At 37.3% G+C, this 25,457-nt stretch overlaps 2 protein-coding genes and 1 long non-coding RNA gene across 3 annotated transcripts; all 3 read left to right on the top strand.

The window, feature by feature from the left end:
* The first annotated feature begins 3,155 nt into the window (after window positions 1-3,155).
* Window positions 3,156-5,075, top strand: LOC137730224 (uncharacterized). The gene is made up of 4 exons (XR_011068102.1): window positions 3,156-4,152; window positions 4,267-4,365; window positions 4,453-4,530; window positions 4,633-5,075. It is a non-coding gene; the product is annotated as an uncharacterized lncRNA (long non-coding RNA).
* A 2,987-nt stretch (window positions 5,076-8,062) lies between these two features.
* LOC137728274 (uncharacterized) lies at window positions 8,063-8,896 on the top strand. The gene has a single exon (XM_068467109.1). It carries the CDS (start codon window positions 8,063-8,065, stop codon window positions 8,894-8,896), a length of 834 nt encoding a protein of 277 aa, XP_068323210.1.
* A 731-nt stretch (window positions 8,897-9,627) lies between these two features.
* On the top strand, window positions 9,628-11,739 carry LOC137728273 (uncharacterized). Its single transcript, XM_068467108.1, has 2 exons — window positions 9,628-9,922; window positions 10,946-11,739. The coding sequence occupies exons 1-2, from the start codon at window positions 9,628-9,630 to the stop codon at window positions 11,737-11,739; spliced, it is 1,089 nt and encodes a 362-aa protein (XP_068323209.1).
* Window positions 11,740-25,457: the final 13,718 nt, after the last annotated feature.

Raw genomic sequence — 25,457 nt, 5'->3', positions numbered from 1 at the left:
AATTTATAAATATAAAACAAAATAAAATATACATATATGGTGGGCCAACCTCACTGATCCTGGGCTAAATCATGGGCTAAATTTGGCTTCCATTTGAGTTTTAGGCTTTAGGCCACATTTTAGTCTTGGGTTGGGTTGAGCTTTGAGGGGGAATAGAAGTGGAAATTTGAGTAAGTGTAAATATTTTAAATTGACAATCAAATCAGTTTGTTGTATTCATATAGGCTCAAGGAGTGTAGGTGTAAAAAATCATCAAAATTGGAGGTAAAATAACTGTTAAATCTTGATTTTTCGTTGTTAACCATCGAAAAGCTTTATCTCGTTACTTGATCTCTGAATGTTTGTTTTTTGCAATTTTTGGCGTATGCAATCTCGAAATATATACAAACAAGTTTGACGGTTGGATCGTTGAAATTAGTTTCGTACAATGTGTATCCCATCAAAATGATAGATTCTCTAACATTTAAGAGTTTATTTATACTTTCATTAAGTATAACATAAGATTTTGTGGTATCCACTAGTGTAAGTATTTTAAATTGATGATCGAATCAGTTCGTTGTATTCATATAGGGTCAAGGAGTGTAGCTGTAAAAAATCATCAAAATCGAAGTTAAAATAACCGTTAAATCGTGATTTTTCATTTATAACCGTCGAAAAGTTTTGTCCCATTACTTGATCTCTGAATGTTTGTTTTTTACGATTTTTGGCATATGCACTCTTGGAGTATATACAAACAAGTTTGACACTTGGATCGTTGAAATTAGTTTCGTAGAATGCGTATCCCATCAAAATGATAGGTTTCCTAACACTTAGAATTTATTTATACTTTCATTAAGTATAATATAAGATTCTGTGGTACCCAGTAGTGTAAATATTTTAAATTGATGATCAAATCAGTTCGTTGTACTCATATAGTGTCAAGGAGTGTATCTGTAAAAGATCATCAAAATTGGAGTTAAAATAACAGTTAAATCGTGATTTTTCGTTTATAACCGTTGAAAAGTTTTGTCCCGTTACTTGATTTCTGATTGTTTTTTTTTTTTTTGTGATTTTTGGTTTATGCAATCTCGAAGTATATACAAACAAGTATGATGTTTGGATCATTGAAATTAGTTTCGTACAATTCGTATCCCATCAAAACAATATATTCCCTAACACTTAGAGTTTATTTATACTTTCATTAAGTATAACATAAGATTTTATGGTATCTACCAGTGTAAATTTTTTAAATTGACAATCGAATTAGTTTGTTGTATTCATATAAGGTAAAGGAGTGTAGCTGTAAAAAACAACAAAATCGGAGTTCAAATTACTGTTAAATTGTGATTTTTCGTTTATAACCGTAAAAAAATTTTGTCCTGTTATTTAATCTCTGAATGTTTGTCTTTTGCAATTTTTTGCGTATGCAATCTCGGAATATATACAAACAAGTTTGACGGTTGGATCGTTGAAACTAGTTTCATATATGTGTATCCCATTAAGTTCAATGATATATATATTTATTAAGTAAATTTTCAGTAAAATTTATAATATTTTAAAAAAAAAAAAAAAAACAAAAAACCTTGCGTGACGCCACAATGTTATCGTTGCGCAAAAGCACTTTGCGCGATGTCAAAATGAAAACCTGCATCGCACCATTTGTGATAATTTTGACAGTGCAATAGTAAAAAATAGGAGTCTTTTTTAAAAAAATTTCCCAAATTTTCCCAAATTTTTTTTAATAATAGGCACTTTGCACAAAAGCCTTCCTCTCGCTTACCTCTCTCTTCTCGCTGCAGGCGACTTTCCACCTCATCCTCTTTCTCTTCCTCCACTCCAGCTGACTTTCCTCCTCATCCTCTCTCTCTTCCCAACCTAAACCCAAATCCTCCTCCACTCCAGCCAAATCTCCTCCTCAGCTCAGCTTGCACAAGGCATTCCCGCCCAATCGCCCATCAGTTTCTCCGACCGCCGGTCAATTTTGTTCATGTAAGTATACGGTCTAATTAGATTGATGGTAATTGCTGATTAGATTTTTGGTTTCTGGATATGATTGTTGTTGTTTTGATTTGATATCAGTCGTTTCATGCTGGTTTCGCTGTTATGGTTATGAAATTAGGGTTTTTTTGGACTGCGATTGATGTGGGTGGAATGAGATAATAACCATTAGATTTGATTTTTTTTTCATGTGGGTCAGTTTTGTTTTGTTTTTTTTTTATAGCTCAATCTGTGAGTTTCTTATCTGTGGGTTTTGTTTTCCGTTTAGATTTCGATATAGGGTTTGAATAGCTCAATCTGTGAGTTTCTTGTGTGTTTTGATTGATGTTGTGATGTTTGATTTGGGTATGCATTTTTTGTTGATTGGTTTGTTGGGTCAGTCTTACATGTAGGATAAGCTGTCATACCAATTCATTCATGGTATCGTTCACTTCCTGCAATGAACTTCTAATTGAATAGAAAGAAATATAAATCCTAGCTCCGAGGTCCCAATTTTCAATTTCTGAATTATGGTCCTCAATGGAAGTTGGAAGCCTCCATATTAACTAAAGCAAAATGGAGGCCCAAATTTAAAATTTGGAAACAAAATCAGTACAAGTACATTATCCCTAAACCAATCAAGTACTTGCTTATAAATCCAAAAGGTCAAAGAAATAACTGTTCTACTATATACATACACTTAACAACAGAACGAAAAGTATACTTTGCTATGACAGATTCCTTATCAGGGATCCTACTAGAGTACATCCTGAAAAAAAAACAATCACAGTAATTGAAAAAAACAGCCATAGTAATTGAAAAAAACAGCCATAGAGTACTTGTTACTAGAGCACTTCAAGAAAGTGTTCAAGAGCCTTCGCAAGTTCCCCATAGTAATTGAAAAACACAGCCTGCAATCTAGGAACTCTTGCTCCTAATTTTTGGCTATTAACCATAGAGTACTTCCTATTTTAGTTGCTTATTGGGATTTGTTAAGTTTATCTGCTGTTACTTTCAATTCTACTGGAACTCTTGCTCCTAATTTTTGGCAATTAACCATCTTTAATTAGTATTGTTTCTACCGTTGCACTACTGCTATATATATATATGTGTGTGTGTGTGTGTGTGTGTGTGAGAGAGAACAAATGCAGGAAAGGATTAGTTTCTAATGTTATAATTTTATGGTTCAAAAAGTGTACAGATGTCGCGGTTGATCATTGGTACATGCCTTACTAAGGCTACTCCTACGATGTCCCAGGTGCCCATCTCATCGACGCCATTAGTGTCGGTTCAACCGCTCAGTGCACGGCGGCCTCACCAGCCGCAAGCCGAAGCCTTCTGATCACACTTCCTCAGCATCCTAATCGAGGGTGAGGCCTCCCAGCCAGGTAGTTTTTTCTAATTCTCACTACGTTGTATTTTCTTTTTTCATTTTAAAACTATTACTTTTATGATGGTCAAAATTTGCTAGACTGTGAAATTGTGCTGCAGGTTGTGAATTATTGTTATTTTACTGCTTTAAGGTTTTGGGAAATGCTATACTATTAGGGGAGGTTGTGTCAAATTTTTTGTACAAATTTAAGCGTAGGGTTTTCACCATTTAAGTATTTTTGACCAGCTAAAAAAAACACCAAGGGGCATAGTCAAACGCTGAAGTAGGCACAAAGAGTACGTCAGGCCGCCACCAAGATCAAGATTGCGTATGACCCGTGACATTGTGGAGCGGCTACCTCACAGCAACATAGCAGTATCATTAGTAGTTATGGTGTTGTTATTCGACAAAATTGTCCTATGCAGTGGGAGTCTTGGGCAGAAATTCCCAAGGAGACGAAGAAACTGGTGCAAGACAAGTTGTCGGCATATTAATTTTTAGCCTTTATTATTTTTTTAATTTTGTTTACAAATATTAAAAACCAAAATATATTATCTTAATATTTAAATTTCTTACTATTATTTTATTATTTTTCATATTCGTAGGTCATTTATGATCTTCAGGACATATCCCTCGAGGCCATGACCTACATAGAGGAGACCTTAGCAGCCCCGTACAAACATTGGAAGAACAATCTTCACACACATTTTAAGCTATGGGATTATCTAGAGATTGCTCGCCTTCATGGTTGCCCAATTGAGTTGTAGGACTGGTCAGAGGAATGGCAGTGGCTCTGCAAACATTTTACGAACCCAAATTTTGTGGTATGTACATAATATTTTAATAATAACTTATTATTGTTTTAGTTATTTTTTTAAGCTTTTTTTGTTAATTTATTTCAAATAGTCGCACTAACATGTATATTGTGTGTTTAACAGAAGAAATCTGTTGCTGGCAAGCAAGCTCGAGAGTCAAAGACACATCTCCACCATTCTGGTTCGAAGCCCTTTTCATATAGGCTTGAGGCACGGAGTTAGGTAAAAGTATATTAATTTTGAAATTTTATACAATTTATTTATTATTATTGATTAATAAAATTTTCTTAATGTTTTTTTCTTCATGAGGGTTCTAAGTTCCCAAAGATTGACCTGTTCGAGGACGTTTACGTTCGACCTGGTGATGAGACAACTAAGCAGCTTCATGTAAGTATATGTAATTGTTATTATTCCTATATGTATGAATTGTTCAAATATTATTTATATTTTGTCATTAAACATTTTATGTTTTTTCTTTATTATTACAAGATGCTATGGTGGAAAAGCGCACTGCTGTTCTCCAAGAAGCAACATCGCAACTTCCCACGGAGACCTCGATCGAGGACGTCACGGTACCCGAGGATGCAGGTTTTTAGATCCTGACTGATTTCCTGGATCAGAACTTCAGTCGTCGTCATGGCAAGGTTGTTCGGTGTATGGGGAAAGTGCAGATTCGTGAGATGAGTGCCTCTTCTTCCAGATCGAACACAGCAGAGGTTGACGCATTAAAGGAGGAAGTGACAACCCTAAAGGGTTAGCTTGCGGTGCAGGACGAGGAGATAAGGACCTATGCTGTGCAGATGAGAGACCTTGTACGAGCCATACAGAAGTCCAGCTTCCAAATCTCACTACCAGCACCTGATCTTGCTCCACCTTTGATGTCCGAGCCACTTCGTCTTGCCGATACCCAATAGCCTGATGTATCAAACCTAGAAGAGTACTAGTAAGGCTTTTTCTTTTTTTTTTTTTTTTTTTTTTTTTTTTTTGGGTTAGAACATCTTGTATGTACATTTTCATATATTTTATAATTAAATATTGTTCCTTGGTTAATTAATTATTGTTTAGAATTTAATTACAATATTTATTAAAAATTAAAATTAAAAAAATTTTGACCAAAACAAAAGAAAGGGGTTTGCGCGATGAAGAAGAAACCTATGTCGTGCAAAGCCACTAAGCCACTTTGCACGACGTATGTTTCTTCTTTGTCACGAAAATCTTACTGTCACTGCCTTGGTGGGACAGTTAGTGCGCGACGAAGGTTTCGTTGCGTTATTTTTCAGGCAACCATTTTTGACTTTGCACGACAAAGGTACCTACATCGCGCAAAGTGTTTTTTCTACTAGTGTCGGGTGTGGCCTTAAGGGGAAGCTGTTAGAGCGTGTGGAAAGCCATTGCGTCTTTGTGTGTTAAATGAAAAGATAGAGTTAGAGATCGAAGACCTTGAGAGTTGCGGTTAATGTTCCAATATACATTTCATCTTCGTTTTCTTAATATATAGTGTTGTTTGAGGATAGATTTGATTGATCCGCCAAATGTAACATGTTTTCAATTTAGATCTTACGCGATGTTTTATGCAATGTCTCTTCCCACACCTGCATTGCAACACAGGCAACTGATTAATTAATTATTGCATATAATTTAAATATGCAATAACACAAGTGACATTGACCCTGTGCCACCCACCCTACATGTTTAGGCCTAATTAATTAATGCATGAACTCAATTATGCAGGTAATTAAATTATAAGGTAATTTAGCCAAAGGTCAATAAAAACTTTACTATTTAGTCATATATAATGACATGTTTTTGTTTTAGACTTAATCAATGATATATTTTTATTAATTAGGCATAGGTCAATGATGAATGCCATGTAAGCTTTAAGTCATTATATGTAGTTAAAATTTGACTCTTTTATCCTTCCCTCTTTCTCTCTATGACTGCAACATGGCCTCCTTGACCTCAACAAAGTCCACCAATATCTCAGTACTAAAATCGAGAACCCAGGTTACGAACTTGAACTCAGAGTTCTACCTCCATATTTTCCGACGAGGCTTCGTGATTTTTCAACTAGGTAAGGGTTGGGAACTCATGAACTTCTTCCTTTTATGGTTCTGATCTTATGCCAAAGTTTGAATGTGAGATTTGGTGAAGGTTAAACGAAAATCAACTCAAAGAACTTTTCCCCAATTTCCTACGAAGGACCCGCAAGGTTGCAGGTATTTTCCGGCCAACTACGGCCATGCCTCAGCCCCAGTTACGTATATTTCTATTCCTTACCTCTTGAGCTTTATTTTGGCTTTTGAATCTTTGAATTTGGTTGAGAAATGAACCCGTTATGGCAATTTGAAGTTTTCCGGCCACCTCCCTTGCGATTCCGGTCTTCTTCTTTGTTGGTTTTCTATATGAATTCACATAACAAGAAAAGACATTGCGATGCAGTGTATGAATCCACAAACCTATTTGAATCTTAATGCGCAATCACAGAACAGGAAACAGACACTGCAACAAAGTGTCTGAATCCACAGAATCGAAAATAAACACTGCGTTGCACTATCTGAATCCACAAACTTATTTGAATCTCAATGCACAATCGCAGAACAGGAAATAGACATTGCAACGAAGTGTTTGAATTCACAGAACAAGAAACAGACACTACGTTGCAGTGTCTAAATCCACAAAATCTTAATGCACAATCACAGAATAGAAAACAGACACTGCAACGAAGTGTCTGAATCCACAGAACTGAAAACAGACATTGTGTTGCAGTGTCTGAATCCACAAACATATTTGAATCCGTATGCATAATCACATAACATGAAACAAACACTGCAACGAAGTATCTGAATTCACAAACCTATTTGAATATGAATGCACAATCACATAACATGAAACAGACATTGCGTTGCAGTGTCTGAAAAATGGAGGTTGAAGGTGGTGGGAGGCGAGGGAGGTTGAAGTAATGGAGGTTGAAGGTGGTGGGAGGCAGGGAGGTTGAAGTTTGAGGGTGGTGGGAGGCGTGATTTACAATGAAGGAGATCGAAAGGTTTGGTGTTTTAAATAGTAATGGCATCATTTGTAATTTTAATTTGATTGAGGTGTTTTAATGTATCTTAAAGTCTCATTGACCTATTTATAATTCCAATAAGTTTAATTGACCAATTGTTAGTATCATAACTTTTAATTGATTTTATACAAAATCACCCTAAATAATAAAGTATGTGATTCGTTAAATTATCATCAAATCATTTGCAGGTCTTTGAGCAAGCATCAGGCAAGGTCTGCATTATTTTAGGACCATGCATGCATTATGTTTCCATCATGCAGAAAAATGAAATAATTAACTGTAATTTCTCAAAATTTATGAAAATGCATGAATGAGATCACATGGGATTTATATAAATTATATCAAATATGTCAAGGCTGTCAAGATTCCAATTGTCTCAAGGAAGATAATCAATAATCATCAGTTGATCTCATTCAAAAAGAGGGCTTGATTCTCTTGTTTATTTTTATATGCAAAATAATAAAAAAGTTTAAATGACAAATAACTCAACGCATAGCCACAAATTAATGTATTTTGCAAATCATGCCTCCTCCTTGGCAAAGAATCATGTGAAGGAATTGCATAGACATTGCATAGAGCCCTCTGACATTTTATATGCAATATGGATCGGCTCATGAGTTGGTATTGCTGGTCTGAGATGAGACATTGCATAGACATTTGACAGGGAACATATAGATCCAAATCGAAATCATGTTACGTTTAGCTTGTGATCGAAGTGGATGAGATTCCATGTCCCCTTCCCTTTACCAACACTATATATTAGGCAGATGCATATGGAAAGAAACTCATCAATCTCAATTGTACATTAACTACAAAGTCTTCATTTCTTTTTTTCTCTCAAATCACAAAGAAGCAATGACTTTCCACACTCGCTCTAACAGCTTCCCCTCAAGGCCACACCCGATCGTTCAACAAGTTGATGAACATTTGTATATATTGAGGTCCTCCGAAGTCACCTCCACATCTTCTTCATCAATCAACCACAACCTAAGTAGCCTCAGAGACTTGTATGATTGTGTTGATAGGTTGCTTCAGTTGCCCCTCACACAACAAGCCTTGGCCCAGGAGCAGAATGAGAGATGGACCAATGATCTATTAGATGGCTCTCTCAGACTCTTGGACGTTTGCAGCACTGCCAAGGATGCTGTCTTGCAAACAAAGGCATATGTACAGGATCTTCAATCGATCATAAGAAGAACGCGAGGAGGTGAGTCTGAAGCTCTTACAAGTGAGGTTAACAAATACTTGAGCTCCAGGAAGATGGTTAAAAAGGCTATCCAAAAGGCTATGAAAAATCTAAAGGGAATCGATAGCAAAACCACCTTCTCTTCCCTTAACAACGACCAGGAGACTGTTGCCATTGTTGGCAAGTTGAGAGATGTTGAAGCAATCACTCTCGCAGTGTTCGAATCACTTCTGTCCTTCATCTCTGGGCCAAAGTCAAAGCCAGGCAGCTGGTCAATTGTTTCCAAGATGATTCCCACTAAAAAGGTTGCATGTGAAGAAACCGAAGCAAATGAGTTTGCACAAGTCGATACTGCACTACATAGGACAAGCAAATCCAATAACGCACAGAACCAGCTTGAGATGCTGGAGTCATGCATTCAAGGTCAGGAAGAAGGACTTGACAACCTATTTAGGCAGTTGATCAAAACAAGAGTATCCCTCCTCAACATCCTAAATCATTAGATGTTTATGTTTTTCGATTTGGTACATGAAAACCATACACTTGTATATAATCTTCCCATACAATTAATGATATACTCATTTACTTGAAATTTCAACTACTCTTGTTCTTTGTTCAAAAGCTTTCATTTCGGAATAGATCCTATACTCTTGCAAGTACTCACCAAAATTTAACCATTACCGCTCTATGTATATTCCGATTATCATCTTGTTCATCGACTCGAATCTAAAAATCAAAAGAAAATGAACTTATCATTATTGACCAATTATCAGGCGAATAATTGAATGAATTATCATTTCCCAATGTCAAGCCTAAGAGGTAAATTCAGAGTAGTAAGTGAAATGTTACTGGTGACATCACATGTGATTGGTTCAAATTATGTCAAATGTCAAGGCTATCAAGATTCCAATTGTCTCGATGGACAACAATCCATGCCATTCAAAGTAATAAATATATGCTAATTAGATGGACAAATACAGACCAAAAATAGGTGTTCAAGGTCCATAATATAGCCTTGCCTTACTTCTTGAAGTTAATAATTCTGAAACCCAGAAGTTATTAGCTGTGTCAAATATTTTCTTCTTTTGCCAATAACGCAACAAGCCTTGCCGAAGAGTGCGGACAAAAATGGACCAATGAACTAGATGGATCTGTGAGACTCCTCGATGTGTGTGGAATCATTAAGGATGCCGTGTCACAAACAAAAGATTGTACACACGAACTTCAATCAATTATGCGCAGAAGACGGGGAGATGACACGAGCTTCATGATTGAGGTTAGAAAATACCTTAGCTCTAGGAAGGATGTCAAGAGGGCAATGAACAAGGCATTAAAGGTCAAGGAAAGTCAAGACCAGAACCATGAGTCTCCAGCTACAGTCAACATGTTGAAAAGAGCTACAGGATGCGTTGTTGGCCTTGTACCTCAAGCAATGGGCCTTGTTAGGGCGTGTGGGCTTTTTGACTCGGCAATTGAAGGATGTTGGCGATACTGCCAACAGCGCATCCTTTGCAGTCCACATGAAGCATGTAAGTATTATCTAACCTTGTAAAAGTTAGCACTTTTTATTTTTAGTTTTTTTCTTCGAAATGGGGCGTAACCATCAACATCATTAGGCAATCCATTCATCAAGTTGACTACAAAAAGCAGTCATTTGTCTTATTAACAAAAGGTATAACCTAAGTTACATGGTTAATCATTGATCAAAAAGTGAAATTTTAACGTGACCATAAGACCATGCATGAAACAATAAAAATTTGGGAGCAGGAAAAGATAAAACAAGCATTGTTGTACAACCAAGAAACCACACGTGATGATGAGGATTGACAGGTAATTGTAATCACTGGCGTAGAGGCGTACAACGGGCCGGCTCCAAATTCTCATGTGCACACTGCACACGCGTGAAGCGGCCTCCTCGTCTTCTGAAGAGGTAGGCATGCCAACCACGAGGGGGTTTATGTTTGCATCTCTCTAAACAGTTTACATTACACAATGCAAATTTGAATTAATTTTGCATGATTATTTAAACGCAGCCCCCTCGTGCAGCCCCATCATTAACTACTAGGTTATCACATGAAGCAAATCTCACTGGCTAATGAATTGGAGATACATTGGGATATGATCGAGTTAAATAATAAGGTTATGAGTTGAAGTTTGTGTTGGTGTTGGGGAACATTGCATGAACACCACTGAAGGCGTATAGATCGAAATATATGTGGTAAGATGCTTTATGTCTCCCTAGCTACCCTTTGACTCATTGCATGCCCCATTATATATGTAGAGTAGGTGTTTAAGGAAAGCATAAGGAAACTTAAAATTGCAAAAATTGAACTTCAAGTCTCCAAAACCTCTCTCGTTCTCTCTCTCTCTCTCTCTCTCTCTCTCTCTCTCTCTCTCTCTCTCTCTCTCTCTTTTGCTAGCAAAGTAAAAAAAAATGGCTTCGATCTCATCTTTAAACCCTAAATCCAACTACCATGTTCGGTCGATAAGCTTACCTTCGAAACCACACCCGCTATTTCAACAATGTGAAGATCATTTCTTGAGAATAGCAGCTTCTGATGTCTCCTCTTCGTTTTCATCATCATCGATAAGCCACAGATTGAGTGGTCTTTTGGATTTGCACAATTGTGTGAACGATTTGTTTCAGTTGCCCCTCACCCAAGAAGCCTTTGTCCGGGAGCGAAATGAGAAATGGGTGGATGAGCTTTTGGATGGTTCTCTTAGGCTCTTGGATGTATGTACAGCAGCCAAGGATGCCTTGATACACACAAAGGAATGCGTACGTGAAATCCAATCGATCATGCGCAGAAGAAGGGGAGGCAAAAGCGGGTTCACTAATGAGGTTAGGAAATACTCAGCCTCACGGAAGGTGGTCAAGAAAGCAATTTGCAAGGCCCTGGGGACTTTGAGGACTTCTCAGAAGAAATGCACCTTCTCTTCCACTAACAAAGACAATGTAGCCGTGGCTTTGATTGGTGCTCTGAGAGAGGTTGAAGCAGTCACTCTCACAGTGTTTGAGTCCCTTTTGTCCTTCATCTCTGGAGCAAAGTCACAATCAAAGATGAGTAGCTGGTCTTTCGTTTCGAAGCTTATGCTCACCAAAAAGGTTGCTTGTGATGAAGATGATAAAACCGGCATAAATGAGTTTGCTGATGTAGATGCTGCACTGAACTCCCTTGTATGTCAAGAGGCAAGCAAATCTGACAATATGGTCGACGGTGAGAATGTGCAAAGCGAGCTGCAACAATTGGAACTGTGCAGTCAGGATCTTGAAGAAGGACTCGAAAGTCTGTTCCGTCGATTAATCAAAAATAGAGTTTCCCTTCTTAATACCCTCAGCAACTAATTGTAAAAATTTTGCTGTACCATCATGAACATCCAGATTTTTGTTGCCCTAGAAACTAGATCTTTGTACATGAATGAAATATGCATGTGTTGTCATTTGTAATACAAAATGATATACACTTCTGCTTAAATTTTCACTGCTCTTGTTCTCTCTTGAAAAGCATTATTTTTTGGACCATGAGTTCACGCCAGCTCTAAAACAAACATTAATCTTCGGGTTGCCTTATCAAATTTTCAATTATGATACTGTGCATGGTACCAATCTAGTGCAATTAATGGTGATAAAAAGTCCTTTTAGTCCAATTAAAAAAAATAATAATTAACTGTATGTCTATCAAAACCTCTGTTAACTGATGCCATCATTATCCCCTACAACGAAAGGTCTGGTAACTACAATTAAATCAACCATGTCTGTTCAACTTAGATGATGAGAGGTAAAGTTTTAGGAGATTTCGTAATTTCGATTGAGATCATATGGGATTTCTTCAAGCAAATTATATGAAGTTTCAAGGCTGTCAAGAGCAACTTGTCTCAAGGGAGATAATCAGTATAATTAATCAACCGTTAATTAATAATGCTATTATTCATCTCACATGATTTAAGCACTAAGCATATCCTAGCTGTCTTCAGTTAGAGGGACCATAAGATAGCTTGGCATGCTAACTGTGGAGAGAGACTTACATTAAACAGAGGCTGGGGCAGGTAAACATATCACGCATTACTGTGTATTTTAATTTTTTTTCACTTACAATCGCATGATTAATTTGAGACATGAAACTTTAGTGTCACTATTTCATATACATGTCGACAAATCAAGGTGACCCACATAAAATTATCTTTTACCTTTTCAACGGAGACATAATCATTTACTTCTTCCATAGAAACGTCATATTCTAAGTTCATTCTTTTTGCTTGCTCTGAATGAAAGGAGATGAGAATGATGAGTTAGGGTTTAAGGGAGATAATTTTTCTAAATATAGCGTGAGAGTTATCACTCCCCAACTTTCTTTTTCCTTTTAAAAAAAAAAAGTAATGCAAAAGGGGATAACTAAGTCATTTTACAAATGGACAAATTTGTAATTAAAACATTCATAAAAAGGTGGGTGAGAAGATAAGACATTGGGATAGGAATAACACCTCTCCAAGTATTTAATTAAAAATAATATGGCTACAAAAAAACAAAAATATGGAGTATTGATGCAATTTTTGACACATGCCTAACGGAAAACTGACACAATAGTTGAGTTGATGCATATCAGTATTAAACTTCGATATAGGCTTTTCCAAACAACTAAACTGCATAATAGTAAGCACAACTAAGTAATTTATCAAACAAACTAATTGAATTTGGAAAACACTAACCCCTGCATCACGTCAAACGTGAAATGAATGATAACTCTGTAAAAGAAAACTTTCTTAGAAACTCCTAGAAACAACCTCCATTGTTTGGTACAGCGTCTGCACTGTGGTGCATTCTTCCTTTTTTCCTTGGTTGGAAAACAGTAAGCCCTAAATGCTAATAGATATGAATTGGAAAATACTAACCCCTAAACGGTAATGGATAGCAAGCATTTATTCATATAACATGTAATGCAAACTACTAAAGAAACTCCTAAAACTATAAGTACAAAGTCTAAGCTTTTTGGTCCAGTTTCAAGTTGCATTTGCAGTGACATTCCATGCCTATTGTTTGGGTTAATATTTGAACATTGGATTTAGATGAAGAAAAGCCCAAGAATGCTTAATAAAAGGAGACTTGCCCGAAGCACAACCAAGCCCATAACCAAATTGAGGCATTCTCAACCAAAATGCAAGTCACGTGCTTGCCACTAAAGTGACAAGTGATGGAGACTAACCTATTATCAGCCAAAGAACACTTTCTAGTGGCATTACAAGTAAAAAGCGGATGACTCACTACCCTCCAAATGCTTTCAGGTAAAAACAAAGTTACAATAATTGGGCTAATTTGCCTATAAAAAGACGAAGAGGCCCCAGAGACAAGGACACTCAACCAATCAAACAAACATACAAACTCTGTTCTCAAGCCAGATTTGCATCCAAAAGCTGAAATCAACCCAGATTCAGTCCTTTTTAGTGACAAGCTATCTCTTGTCTAGATTTCCTTAAAAAGCCTCTCTTTCTCTAGTTTAAAGTTATGCTACCTTTAACCATCGTAGTATCGATTCCCTCGTGTAGTCTTGTTTACCATCCATCCCTTTTTAGCATATAAACCCTTGTTAACATAAAGAAAAGTGATTGCAAGAAGTTCAACCTTGACAGACAAGGTGAAATCTTGCCCCAAGCTTTTTGTTTGTTTTCTGAATTTGTAGATCTATTACTTAATGCATTCTCCAGTATGTATTCAAGTTGTTTCCATCAGTTTTCCTACTTTAAGAGTCTCATTTGTATCTGGATCTAGTCATTTTAATGAATATGCTTTCATTAAAATCAATCAAGAACCAAGTAAATGACTTAGAGGGCTCTGGACTCCCTTCATTCGAACATATAAGACTATGAACTAAAAGCCCTTGGTACAAGGCAAGAAAAAGAACTTAATGTGGACTTAACCCATCACGAAAATCCTTTGATAACAAGAAGTCCGAGTAACTTGGGGCGCAAGTCATCGACTAAAAACACTCTTGTTATACATCTGCTATACTGAGATAGCAGTGGTACGCCTAGCACTTAGTTAGTTTTGATTGCGAGCCTCAAGGCCTGCACCTAAGGCCCACAAAGGCACATTTCAGAACTAACTTTGTCATCTTCTTGTAGCACATCAACAAGCACGAGCCCGACTACACATCTAAAGTGCCAATCCCTTGGGGAGCTGTGTTGAGGTCCGAGGATCCCTCTTTAGAGAAATCTTCGCCTTAACATAGTTTTGGCACGCCCGGTGGGACCCTCATTTAGTCTTGTATGCCAAGAAGAAGAAGGAAGGAGAAAACCTTCAGGTGGAACAAAGAATACAGGTCACCCTAGTGTTTACCAAGATCAAGCATGACAAATCATCCAGAGGATTTTCCTTCCCTTCAAGGACTAACTATTCTAGAGAGCCCGACTTCAACCTAGAAGTCAGAAGGAAAGGTAACCAATAAAGATTTGCAAGCCACCATGGTACAAGTGCTGAAAAGTATGGAGAATATCACTCTGAAAACCAGAGTGGAAGTAAGCAGACTCTGTTCTTTAATAGGGAGTTTGCAAAGAAGACTAGATCTGGAGTATTCTACTCCAAAAAAGGGTTATGCCAGGGAAGTGATGAGAAAGGCTAGTCTTGAAAAAGAGCCAGTTAGCCCCCTGTTTCCTTTGTTTGAGGAAAATAGGGATAAGGGAAAAATCAAGGGAGGATCTGGAGCTAGTTAGCCAGTGTTGGAGGAGATCATAGAAGCAAAGTTGCCCAACCTCCTATTATTTTCACTAGACAGTAAGGGGAGTAGGTAAGAAAGAAGGAAGTATGGGATGCCCTAGTTAATCGGAGAATCCAGTGGAAAAGGCGAGCCTACCAAGGTAGATAAGCCTCCTCCTTATAGGCCCCCACCATTGGCCAGTAAGGGAGGGGATGCTAAGTAGAGACAACCCAACCCAAAAAAGGAAACCTTCTTGGGCAATGATTGCAGCCCAAAATGGGGAACCCTACATATCTCATACAACAATGCAGGCAACCAGCAGCTCAGAGATGAGTTAACTGAGTTAAGAAGGATGGTGGCTCATAATGCTCAACCTCAGGCTCGCCCGCTATTCAGGATCACCTACCAGAAGATATACCCCAAGTATATCAATGAGCAAAATTCTTTTCCACTTAACTTCAAGATGCCCGCGTTCCCCACTTGTAGTGGAGAAGATGGTAGTGTGTCCTCTAGAGATCACATTTTCAAGTTCTCCAACCATTGCGTGGCATTTGAGGACAATCTTAATTATAAGTTAAGAATGTTTGGGAACTCGTTGGTGGGTCTAGCATCTCAGTGGTACTCTCTTTTGCCCTCATTCCCCAATTCTATTGCCAACTAAGGGCAAATAGAGATGGATTTCTATAAGTAGTTCTATAGGATGGAGCCCAAGATGTCTATTAATGACTTAGTGGAGGTGAAGCAATATCAACATGACTCTACAGAGAACTTCATGATAAGGTTTAGAAAGACACGAATGAGGTGGCAATTCCCTATCAATCATGCCTAACTCATATCCATTGCTCAAAAAGCCTTGAGCCTACCTTTGAGGAAGAAGTTTTAAGATGTACAGTTCAATGAGTTACAAGAGTCAGTAATTGCTGCCACAAAGTATGAGAAATTGCTGCTTCAAGAACAATAAGTGAAACACTCATCTAAGGTGCATCTTTTCTACAAAAGTAAAGTTGCAATTCACGAAGTGGAGTTTGAATGAACTAAGCCAGAACAAAATGATAGCCATGGAAGAGAAGGGATGGACATGTGTACGGCAGAGATGACTACCCCTTTCAAACCTTTAATAGTGAAGAGGTTAGTCTAACCAGTCAAAGATCAGAAAGTGGTGATGAATGATGGTGGATTTGTCCCTATGAAGCCTCCTAAATACCAAAGTTATTTTTTTGATCTGACCAAGGCCTCAGAGTTCTATGAAGAGTTGGTGCGAGTAAGAGTGATCGTGCCTGACAGCACCAAAAAAATGCCTAAGCCAGAAGAACTAAGAGGAAAGAAGTATTGCAAGCTGCATTACCCTTTTAATCATTCTATAGCCAACTGTGTCCAGTTCAGGGATTGGATACAAGACCTCATAGTCAAGAGAAAGCTGTTGTTGGAGAAACCCCAGGCCAATATGATGACACAGATCATTTCCAAGAAGCCCTAATTAACATGATCAACTTGACTTGGGTTAAGGAAGGCAAAAGAAAGGCCACATGGGAATTAAAGGCTAAAAGGCGACCAAATGACAGACCGACAGAAGGAACTATCAAGTTGCCCAAGAGACCCAAGGCAACCATAGTTAAAGGGTTGGTGTTGTGTAGCAAGTGCCAGTGTGAATATGATTTGGAAGTCCCAGCATCAGGAGCTATTATTGATCAGGAGTTGATCAGAAAAAAAAAAGCAAAAAGCCTGCAGATACATCGTGCGGGAAGCTGAGAAAAAGATATCCACAAATGTTTTCCAAGGGTTGGGAGAAGATTCTCAACCAAAGGGCTTGTCAAAGGTATTTAGAAATTATGAAGCCTCTGAAGAAGGGGAAGACAAAAAAGCCAAAATACCAAAATGGTTGGACGTGAGGCCACATCAGTCAAGTTATGTTGGTGGAGATGTCAAAATAAAATAGAGGATAGTGAATCCAGTCATGAAGAAATATCCTGCCCGACTTGGTCAAAAATGGTACGTGGTTGGAAATGATGGGAGACCCGCCAAAGAAATGGGAGCCTCTATGATCAGGAGAGTTCAAAGGTAGCACAAAGCCCATATGAACTCATTAAAAGTCCCCGCTGCCTCAGAAACTTCTAAAAATATGAAGTTTGAGAAAATGCCTTATGGGGAAGAAACCAACTTCATTGAAGAACCAAAAAGAAGGTAGAAAAGGCTAATAGCAAAACAAAGGGGGAAGGAGATCATGTGCCACAAAACCCTCATCCTGGGAAGTATAAAATCTTGAAGAGAGCTCAGGAAGATATGGTAATGATGCCAACACCAAGATGGAGCCTAGAGCTAATATGTTTTGGAACTATCTCCCCTGAAAATGGGATACCCTCACCATTGTTGGTTGATACTCTTTGTGAAGTTCTAGGACAAATGCCAAACTTTGGCATAACTCAAGAGGAAGCGTTGCCCCAAACTAATGCTACCCAAAGAAGCACATGTCTGGTTAGATGAATTCATAGGCCACATTGGAAGCAAGAATGAAGACTTACCTTAACCTAGCAACTTCCACGTAAACATGACGTATGTTTTATCTGCCATGTTTTATGCTGAGCCTGATCAACCTGCCATAATGGAGGGTGATTACTTGGCAACAGAACTTATGATGGCACATGTTAGTGTCGAAGAAGTGGGAAAATAGGAGTCAGGCAGAATAGGTTTGCCTGAACTCACAAAGAAAGTGCCCGAGAGAGTATATTCATACAGAATAGTCTTCAGTCGCATGAGTTTAACCCTAGCCAACCATCTCAAGCCTATATATGTAACTGCCCATCTGGAGTGAGTGCCCTTCAAGAGGGTTTTGATCGATGGAGGAGTTACGGTCAATGTGTTGCCGTATAAGCAAATGAAAAAGATGTGTAGAAGTGAGAAGGATCTCATCCCCATGGATCTAATAGTTTCCAGTTTCTCTAGAGCCATCACCAAAACTCATGGGATAGTGCCATTAAAGGTTGACTTGGGTTCCAAGCAAATCATGCTAGCCTTTTTCATTGTGGATAATATTTCCACCTATAGAGCTTTGCTAGGCCGAGATTAGGTTCATTATAGTCTTTTTGTGCCTTCCGCCCTACATCAACAAGTGGCAGTTTACCACGAGGAATGAGCTATGGGACCAAGATTTTGGGAGATGGTGGAGGCCGAGTCATGGCTATTCCTCCTCATAGCTAATATGGCAGAAGCCGACTTTTATAATCCTAGTATTAGGATTCTTCAATGCTTAGGAGCTAATGAGAATAGCTACCCAACTAAGGTGATGGCCTAAAAGTTTTTGGAGCAAGGATTGTTCCTTACATAGGAAGAATGGGATAGACCCCATATCGTCCCAACTCCCCAACACCAGTAATGTCAAAACAAAGAAGAAAGGACCAAGTAGTTGCAGTCAGGTCCTTAATCAAAAGATTGTTGGTGTATGGAAGAGAGGGGAAGCAATAGAGGGAAAGCTTGGCCAACGAATAAAAAGAAAAAGCTTTAAGCAGCCAAGACAGAGGTGAAGAAGAGTTTTTTGGGAAATAGAGTTCTACTTGTGAAGGCCCTTTTATTATTCACAAAGCACTGGATAAGGAAGGATATTATTTGACAGATCTGGAGGTAAACTTGCAAAAACATCCGGTTAATGTTAAGTTGTTAAAGAAATATTATCCAACCTTATAGGATGTGAGAGATTGTTTTATTGAGGAAGCCTAAGCAAGTTGAGAAGGGTTGGAGTTAAATTACTATTGGTAAAACTTCAATGAAAAGCAAGAATTGAGATAAGTAAAGATGAAGAAGAAAGTACATTTCATTCCATAAAAAAAGTTTACAAGAGATCCTAGCTTAATAACTTTGCATCCTCAGCCAAGGCAACTATTCTGGAATAATAAGTTTGCATAATTATGAAAATTCGGCCTGGTTCTCCTATATACATATTGCTATTAGTGAATTAGGCCTTTAAATCCTCTACTTCTCGAGAAATCTTCTTCATTTCTTCTACTTTCTTGATGAGGTGACTAGCAAGGGTCATCTTTTCAGCCTTCAAAGAAGAAAGTTGCTCTTCCAGTCTTTGAATCTCAAAGTCAACCACTGCAATCCTATCTTCCATAAATGATCATTCCTCCACCAACTTCTAGAGAGTGGCTAAGGTCTTTACATGTTTCTCTTGAAAGCATTTTACTCTATTGGATGCCCGCTCCGCTTTTTGGTGTTGGTCCCTTAGTGCCCGTAGGTTCTCAAAGAAACTGACAAATGACTCGTATTGAGCCTTTGATAGTAATTGAGCTTTGTAGAGCTCGATAAGGGCCTTCTCAGCGTCATAAAGAACCTTAAGGCTGAAGGAAGCTGTGAAGTACAAAGTTTAAGCTTTATGGTCCAGTTTCAAGTTGCATTTATTCATTTAACATGTAATGCAAACTACTAAAGAAACTCCTAAAACTGTGAGTACAAAGTCTAAGCTTTATGGTCCAGTTTCAAGTTGCATATGCAGCAACATTCCATGCTTATTGTTTGGGTTAATATTTGAACATTGGACTTAGATGAAGAAAAGTCCAAGAATACTTAATAAAAGGAGATTTGCCCGAAGCCCAACACCAAGCCCATAACCAAATTAAGGCATTCTCAGCCAAAATGCAAGTCACGTGCTTGCCACTAAAGTGACAAGTGATGGAGACTAACATACTACCAGCCAAAGAACATTTTCTAGTGGCATTACAAGTAAAAAGTTGATGACTCACTACCTTCCAAATGCTTTCAGGTAAGAACAAAGTTACAACAATCGGGCTAATTTGCCTATAAAAGGACAAAGAGGCCCCAAAGACAAGGACACTTAACCAATCAAACAAACAAACTTACAAACTCTGCTCTGAAGCCAGATTTGCATCCAAAAGCTGAAATCAACCCATATTCAGTCTTTTTTAGCGACAAGCTATTCGTTGTCTAGATTTCCTTAGAAAGCCTATCTTTCTCTAGTTTAAAGTTACACTACCTTCAACCATTGTAGTGTTGATTCCCTCGTGTAGTCTTGTTTACCATTCATCCCTTTTTAGCATATAAACCCCTGTTAACACAAGGAAAAGTGATTGCAAGAAGTTCAACCTTGATAGACAAGGTGAAATCTTGCCTGAAGCTTTTTGTTTGTTTTCTGAATTTGTAGATCTATTACTTAATGCATTCTCCAGTATGTATTCAAGTTATTTCCATCAGTTTTCCTACTTTATGAGTCTCATTTGTATTTGAATCTAGTTATTTTAATGAATATGCTTTCATTAAAATCAATCAAGAACCAAGTAAATGACTTAGAGGGCTCTGGACTCCCTTCATTCGAACATACAAAACTATGAACTAAAAGTCTTTGGTCATAAGGCAAGAAAAAGAACTTAATGTGGACTTAACCCATCCACGACAATGCTTTGATAAAAAGAAGTCCGAGTAACTTGGGGCGCAAGTAATCGACTAAAAATACTCTTGTTATACATCTGCTATACTGAGATAGCAATGGCACGCCTAATACTTAGTTTTGATTACGAGCCTCAAGGTCTGCACCTAAGGCCCCACAAAGGCACATTTCATAACTAACTTTGTCCTCTTCTTGTGGCACATCAACAAGCATGAGCCCAACTACACATCCAACGTGCCAATCCCTTGGGGAGCTGTACTGAGGTCCGAGGATCCCTTTCCAGAGAAATCTTCGCCCGAACACCTATATTTAAGCATTAATGTTAACTAAACCAGGTTAATTGCATAACCATTCAAGTCACGAAATTACTTCTATCAGAATATTTACACAAAAAAAATAAAAAATAAATAAAAAGAAGCAAAATTATACTATGTTAGATAAAAATCACAGAATGAGAGGGGGATAGAAGACATGAACGAGCATACATGAGATTCATCAAACCCAAGCCCTAATTACCAATCCAAGAGCATATATATATATATATATATATATATATATATATATATATATATATATATATATATGAAACTTTAGTTAATCTAGAAACCCTAATTTAGAAAATGTTTCAGATGCAAATAGAATTTCTACAACCAAAGCCAGATGAAACAATGGAATAAGCATATGATTTCATCTAATATGACCAGAGTACGATTGTGAATGCGCATTAGCATGATTATGGTTGCGCGGCTGTGCGATTATGAAGATATGAGAGAGAGAGAGAGAGAGAGAGAGAGAGATTGTGATGGCGATATTCAGAGTCTACTATGGAGCTTTGTGATGGCGTTTACGACTACGGAGATTCTTTTATCGTCTTCCCGTTGTAAATTTATACATTTTCTTCTCTCTCTTCTATTTGATGCAGGATAAATTAATAATGGTGCGTTATGCGTTTGCACATGTAAACAAATGTTTTCGTGTTACTTTCCGCTGTGATCCAAGATTTTTATTTTGAAAAAATAATTCAAGATATCAGATACAAAAATACGGCTGATTTGAAGCTTCGTGTCGATAATTAATTATTTGGTATTAAGATGTAATATAGATAATGTAATATAGATTACAATATTAGTAACAACTAGTCACATAAAAATTTCTATAGCGTCGATGTGAAGTTCCTGCCATCTGCTTATTTGGTTGCGTTTCCTGTATGCACCAACTAGCCACAGAATCCCACAACTTGGATAAATTTTATTCACATTTCAACAACAACCAATTGAAATAAGTTGCACATTCACCCAATAATGCATGCAAACAAACAAAATATTTAAATAAAACTTTGACCGTTGAAACAATCACGTGGATTTTACGGATTTTAAAATAATTATATTTCAAGAAGCAAGCGACATTATATCTTTAGACTTCACATCTTTTTTATCTCTATTTTTTTTTCTTGAAAAGTTTTTTTAGTTTCTATTTTATTAATAAAAAACAGTGTTAGAGGCAAGAAAACAACTTACATCATGACTTACAAAAGGCAATTTTGTTTCCCTTAATAGAAAAGCTTCACGAAGTCTATCTAAATCAAGGGGATGTAGTGTCCGTTTTTTTCTCTCATATAAAGGTTGTTTTGAACTAGCATTCAGAAAGACAAAAATGTTCATCACAAAAACATTGGGGGTTATGGTTTATGGTTAATTTTGTTTTTGGTATTTTAGAGTGAGAAACAGAGGAGACGGGAGAGAGAAGAAGAAGGGCATGGAGGAGGAGGAAGCTCCAAATCATCATTCACATATCACTGGGGTTTATTGTTTTCTGAGTTAATTGGGAGTAGCTTCATCAAATTTTACGAGGCATGTCTCAATTTACATTCAACATATATTCATCTGGTGCCAGTGACTGAATTTTTTTCATTTTATGTTGTGCATACTGTTGTCTTCTGTTTAGTCGATATATACATCATGCTCGGAAAAGCATTCTTGCCATATTTGGGGTTTATTATTTTCTAAGTTAATTGGCACTATTTTTAACTTGATCTAATGCTCATTTATTTACGTATGGTGGAATTCGTTTGCAGCTGGTAGACGAATCTGGTAATAATTCAGCATCTACGCATATGGTGGACTATACTAGTGAATTTACCACAAATAAGGTAATATTTGCTTAACTTCGCAATTGATTCACTTATACTCTTGTATGTTTATTCATAATGTGCAATTTTGGTACGTAGTTATTCAAGAGTAGAGAAGAATTAATACAATGGGCTCGAGAAATTGGGAAGGTCAATGGTTTTGTTATTGTGACGTTGTGATCTGATTGAGGTGGAAAAGATAACAGGAGCCCTAGACTTACACTGGGTTGTGAAAGGAGTGGACAATATGTAAGTCGAATTCACAAAAAAGACATAAAGGATGAGGATAGAAGGAATTCTGGAACGAAAAAATGTGGATGCCCATTTCAATTAAAAGGTAAAAAGCTAGCAACTGATGATGTGGATATTGACGGTAGTTATTGGAGTGCATAATCACGCAGCAGTATGCCATTTGGAGGGTCATTCATTTGTTGGTAGATTATCGTCTGAAGAGACTTCGTTATTGACTGATATGTCTAAAAGTTTGGTGCAACCAAAGGAGATTTTAACTACACTAAAACGAAGAGACAAATGAAACATATCTACACTGAGGATAATTCATAATGCACGTCAACGTTTGAGGCTTTTGGAGAAAGGTGGGAAGTCCCAAATGCAACAAATGATGAGTAAGCTATTTGAGCATATGTACACTGAGTGGTATAGGAGTTGCCCAAAGACTAATACTATTTTGGACTTGTTTTGGACACACCCGACTTGTTTGGAATTGTTACATGCATTTCCAAATATTTTGATTATGGATTGTACGTACAAGACCAATAGGTATCATATGCCATTGTTAGAAATTGGTGGAGTTACGTCAATTGATATGACATTTTCTATTGGTTTTGTTTATCTTTCTGTGGAACAAGAAGATAATTATGTTTGGGCCTTGAGTATATTGCAAGGACTTATGGATGGTATTGTTATGCCTGATGTTATTGTGATAGATAGAGAAATGGCTTTGATGAGGGCCATTGAACTTATATTTGGTACAAGTAAGCATTTATTACGTAGATGACACATCATTACGAATGTGCTAGCCAAGTTCAAAAAATTATATAAGTCCAAGGAAGATTGCGATAGAGTTTTGGAGAAATGGATTACAATGGTTGCATCTTCTATTGAAGCCGACTTCATAAGGCAAACATGACAACTATGCAATGAGTTCAGTATGTATCAAGAGATGCTTCAATATGTTATAGATAATTGGTTGAATCCATATAAAGAGAGGTTTGTTGCAGCATGGATCGATAAATTTATGCACTTTGGGAATACAACCTCAAATAGGTAAGCATTTATCACTTGTTACTTTATTTTCATTTTCATTTTCTATTGAGATTGCTAAACCCTTGTTACTTTAACAGGGCTGAGTCTTCACATGCCAAATTAAAAAGATATCTTGGAATTAGCCAAGGAACAATTGAGACATCATGGGAAAGTATAGATGCTCTGCTTGGGTTGCAACACATTGAAATCAAGGCTTCTTTTGAGAAAAGTTTGATAGTGGTGCATCATGATTTTAGACATTCAAATTTCATGGAACTTCGTGGCTTTGTCTCAATTAGTGCACTATATATAGTCCTAAAAGAGTACGAGTTGTCCGTCCAAATGAACGGTATTGACTCCGAGGCATGTGGTTGTGTTTTACGAGACACTCATGGATTACCATGTGCTTATGAGATTGTTAGATACATAAGAGATGGTCAACCTATTCCACTTGGGAGCATTGATCCGCATTGGAGGAAACTTGACATGAAGTGCACACCTATAAGAAATGCAGCAGAGTACGATTATGATGCAAAGATGGAGTTGTTTCATAGGTGTTGGATAGAATCTGATGCAACTACAAGAATGGTCCTTAAAAGGAAACTTATGGAGTTAGTATTACCACACACTACTTCACTTGTTAAACCATCTGTGATAACAAAGACTAGAGGTAGACCAAGTAAAAAGGCGGATAAATCTACTCGTCGTGATACGTCATTGTTTGAGATTGTGGAATCGAAGCAAGGAAGTTATTCACATGGTGATCTTTATCCTGAAATGAGTTCAAAACAAAAGAGGTAACCAAAGGAGAAGGTGCATCACACTTCTTCAGTTAAGCCAATTGAGTTAATTGATGCATTTCCAGTAGCATTGAGGCCATACATTATTCTTGTAAAATATGTGGCAGCTGATGGACATTGCGGTTTCAGAGCAATTGCATCATTATTGGGTTATAATAAGGATGGATGGGTACAAGTGCGAAAAGATTTATTACAAGAGTTAGAGACTTACTCAAGTTGCTACTCCAAGCTATATGGGTCTAAAAATAGGGTCCATAAGTTGAAGCATGCATTGAGATATTTTGAAACTCATGCAAACATTGATCGGTGGATGACTATGACTGACATGGGCCATATTATTGCATCATGTTATGGTATGGTGCTTATCCACCTATCGGATGTACAATGTCTTACATTTTTACCTCTTAGAACATAACCTATACCACTAGCAACACGTAAGGAGATCGCCATTGGATTCACCAATCATCATTTTGTGTAGGTATATATATAAGGATTTATTGTTGGAAATTTTTGCAGGTGATCTTATAAGAATTGAATGCATTTACTTTAAGTTATAAATTTCTTGTAGTCTAATTTAATTAAGTTGTACTTTTATGTAGGTGTTCTTGAAATCAGGTCATCCAATTCCTCCTATAGTGATAAATTGGGAAAGATATTGTGAACCATGGAGTTTAGAATGGGCTACTCCCTACATTGATCGTATACAACAGTTCAAACTCATTGTAGGGTCTACTATTATAACTAGAGAGATCGTGGAGCTTCACAAAAATTGAAGCTGGTAAGCAA

This window comes from Pyrus communis, chromosome 3, assembly GCF_963583255.1.
Source record: "Pyrus communis chromosome 3, drPyrComm1.1, whole genome shotgun sequence".
NCBI classification, from domain to species: Eukaryota; Viridiplantae; Streptophyta; class Magnoliopsida; order Rosales; family Rosaceae; genus Pyrus; species Pyrus communis.
Note: the sequence above shows the minus strand (reverse complement) of the source record. Positions and strands in the feature narration are given on the sequence as shown.

Bases quoted from the DNA above. Each gene is read 5' to 3' on its own strand.
- LOC137728273 (XM_068467108.1), top strand. From the start codon at position 9,628: ATGCGCAGAAGACGGGGAGATGACACGAGCTTCATGATTGAGGTTAGA. The intron at 9,923-10,945 runs GTAAGTATTATC...TGAGAATAGCAG, and splicing joins TTGCAGTCCACATGAAGCAT to CTTCTGATGTCTCCTCTTCG.
- LOC137728274 (XM_068467109.1), top strand. From the start codon at position 8,063: ATGACTTTCCACACTCGCTCTAACAGCTTCCCCTCAAGGCCACACCCG.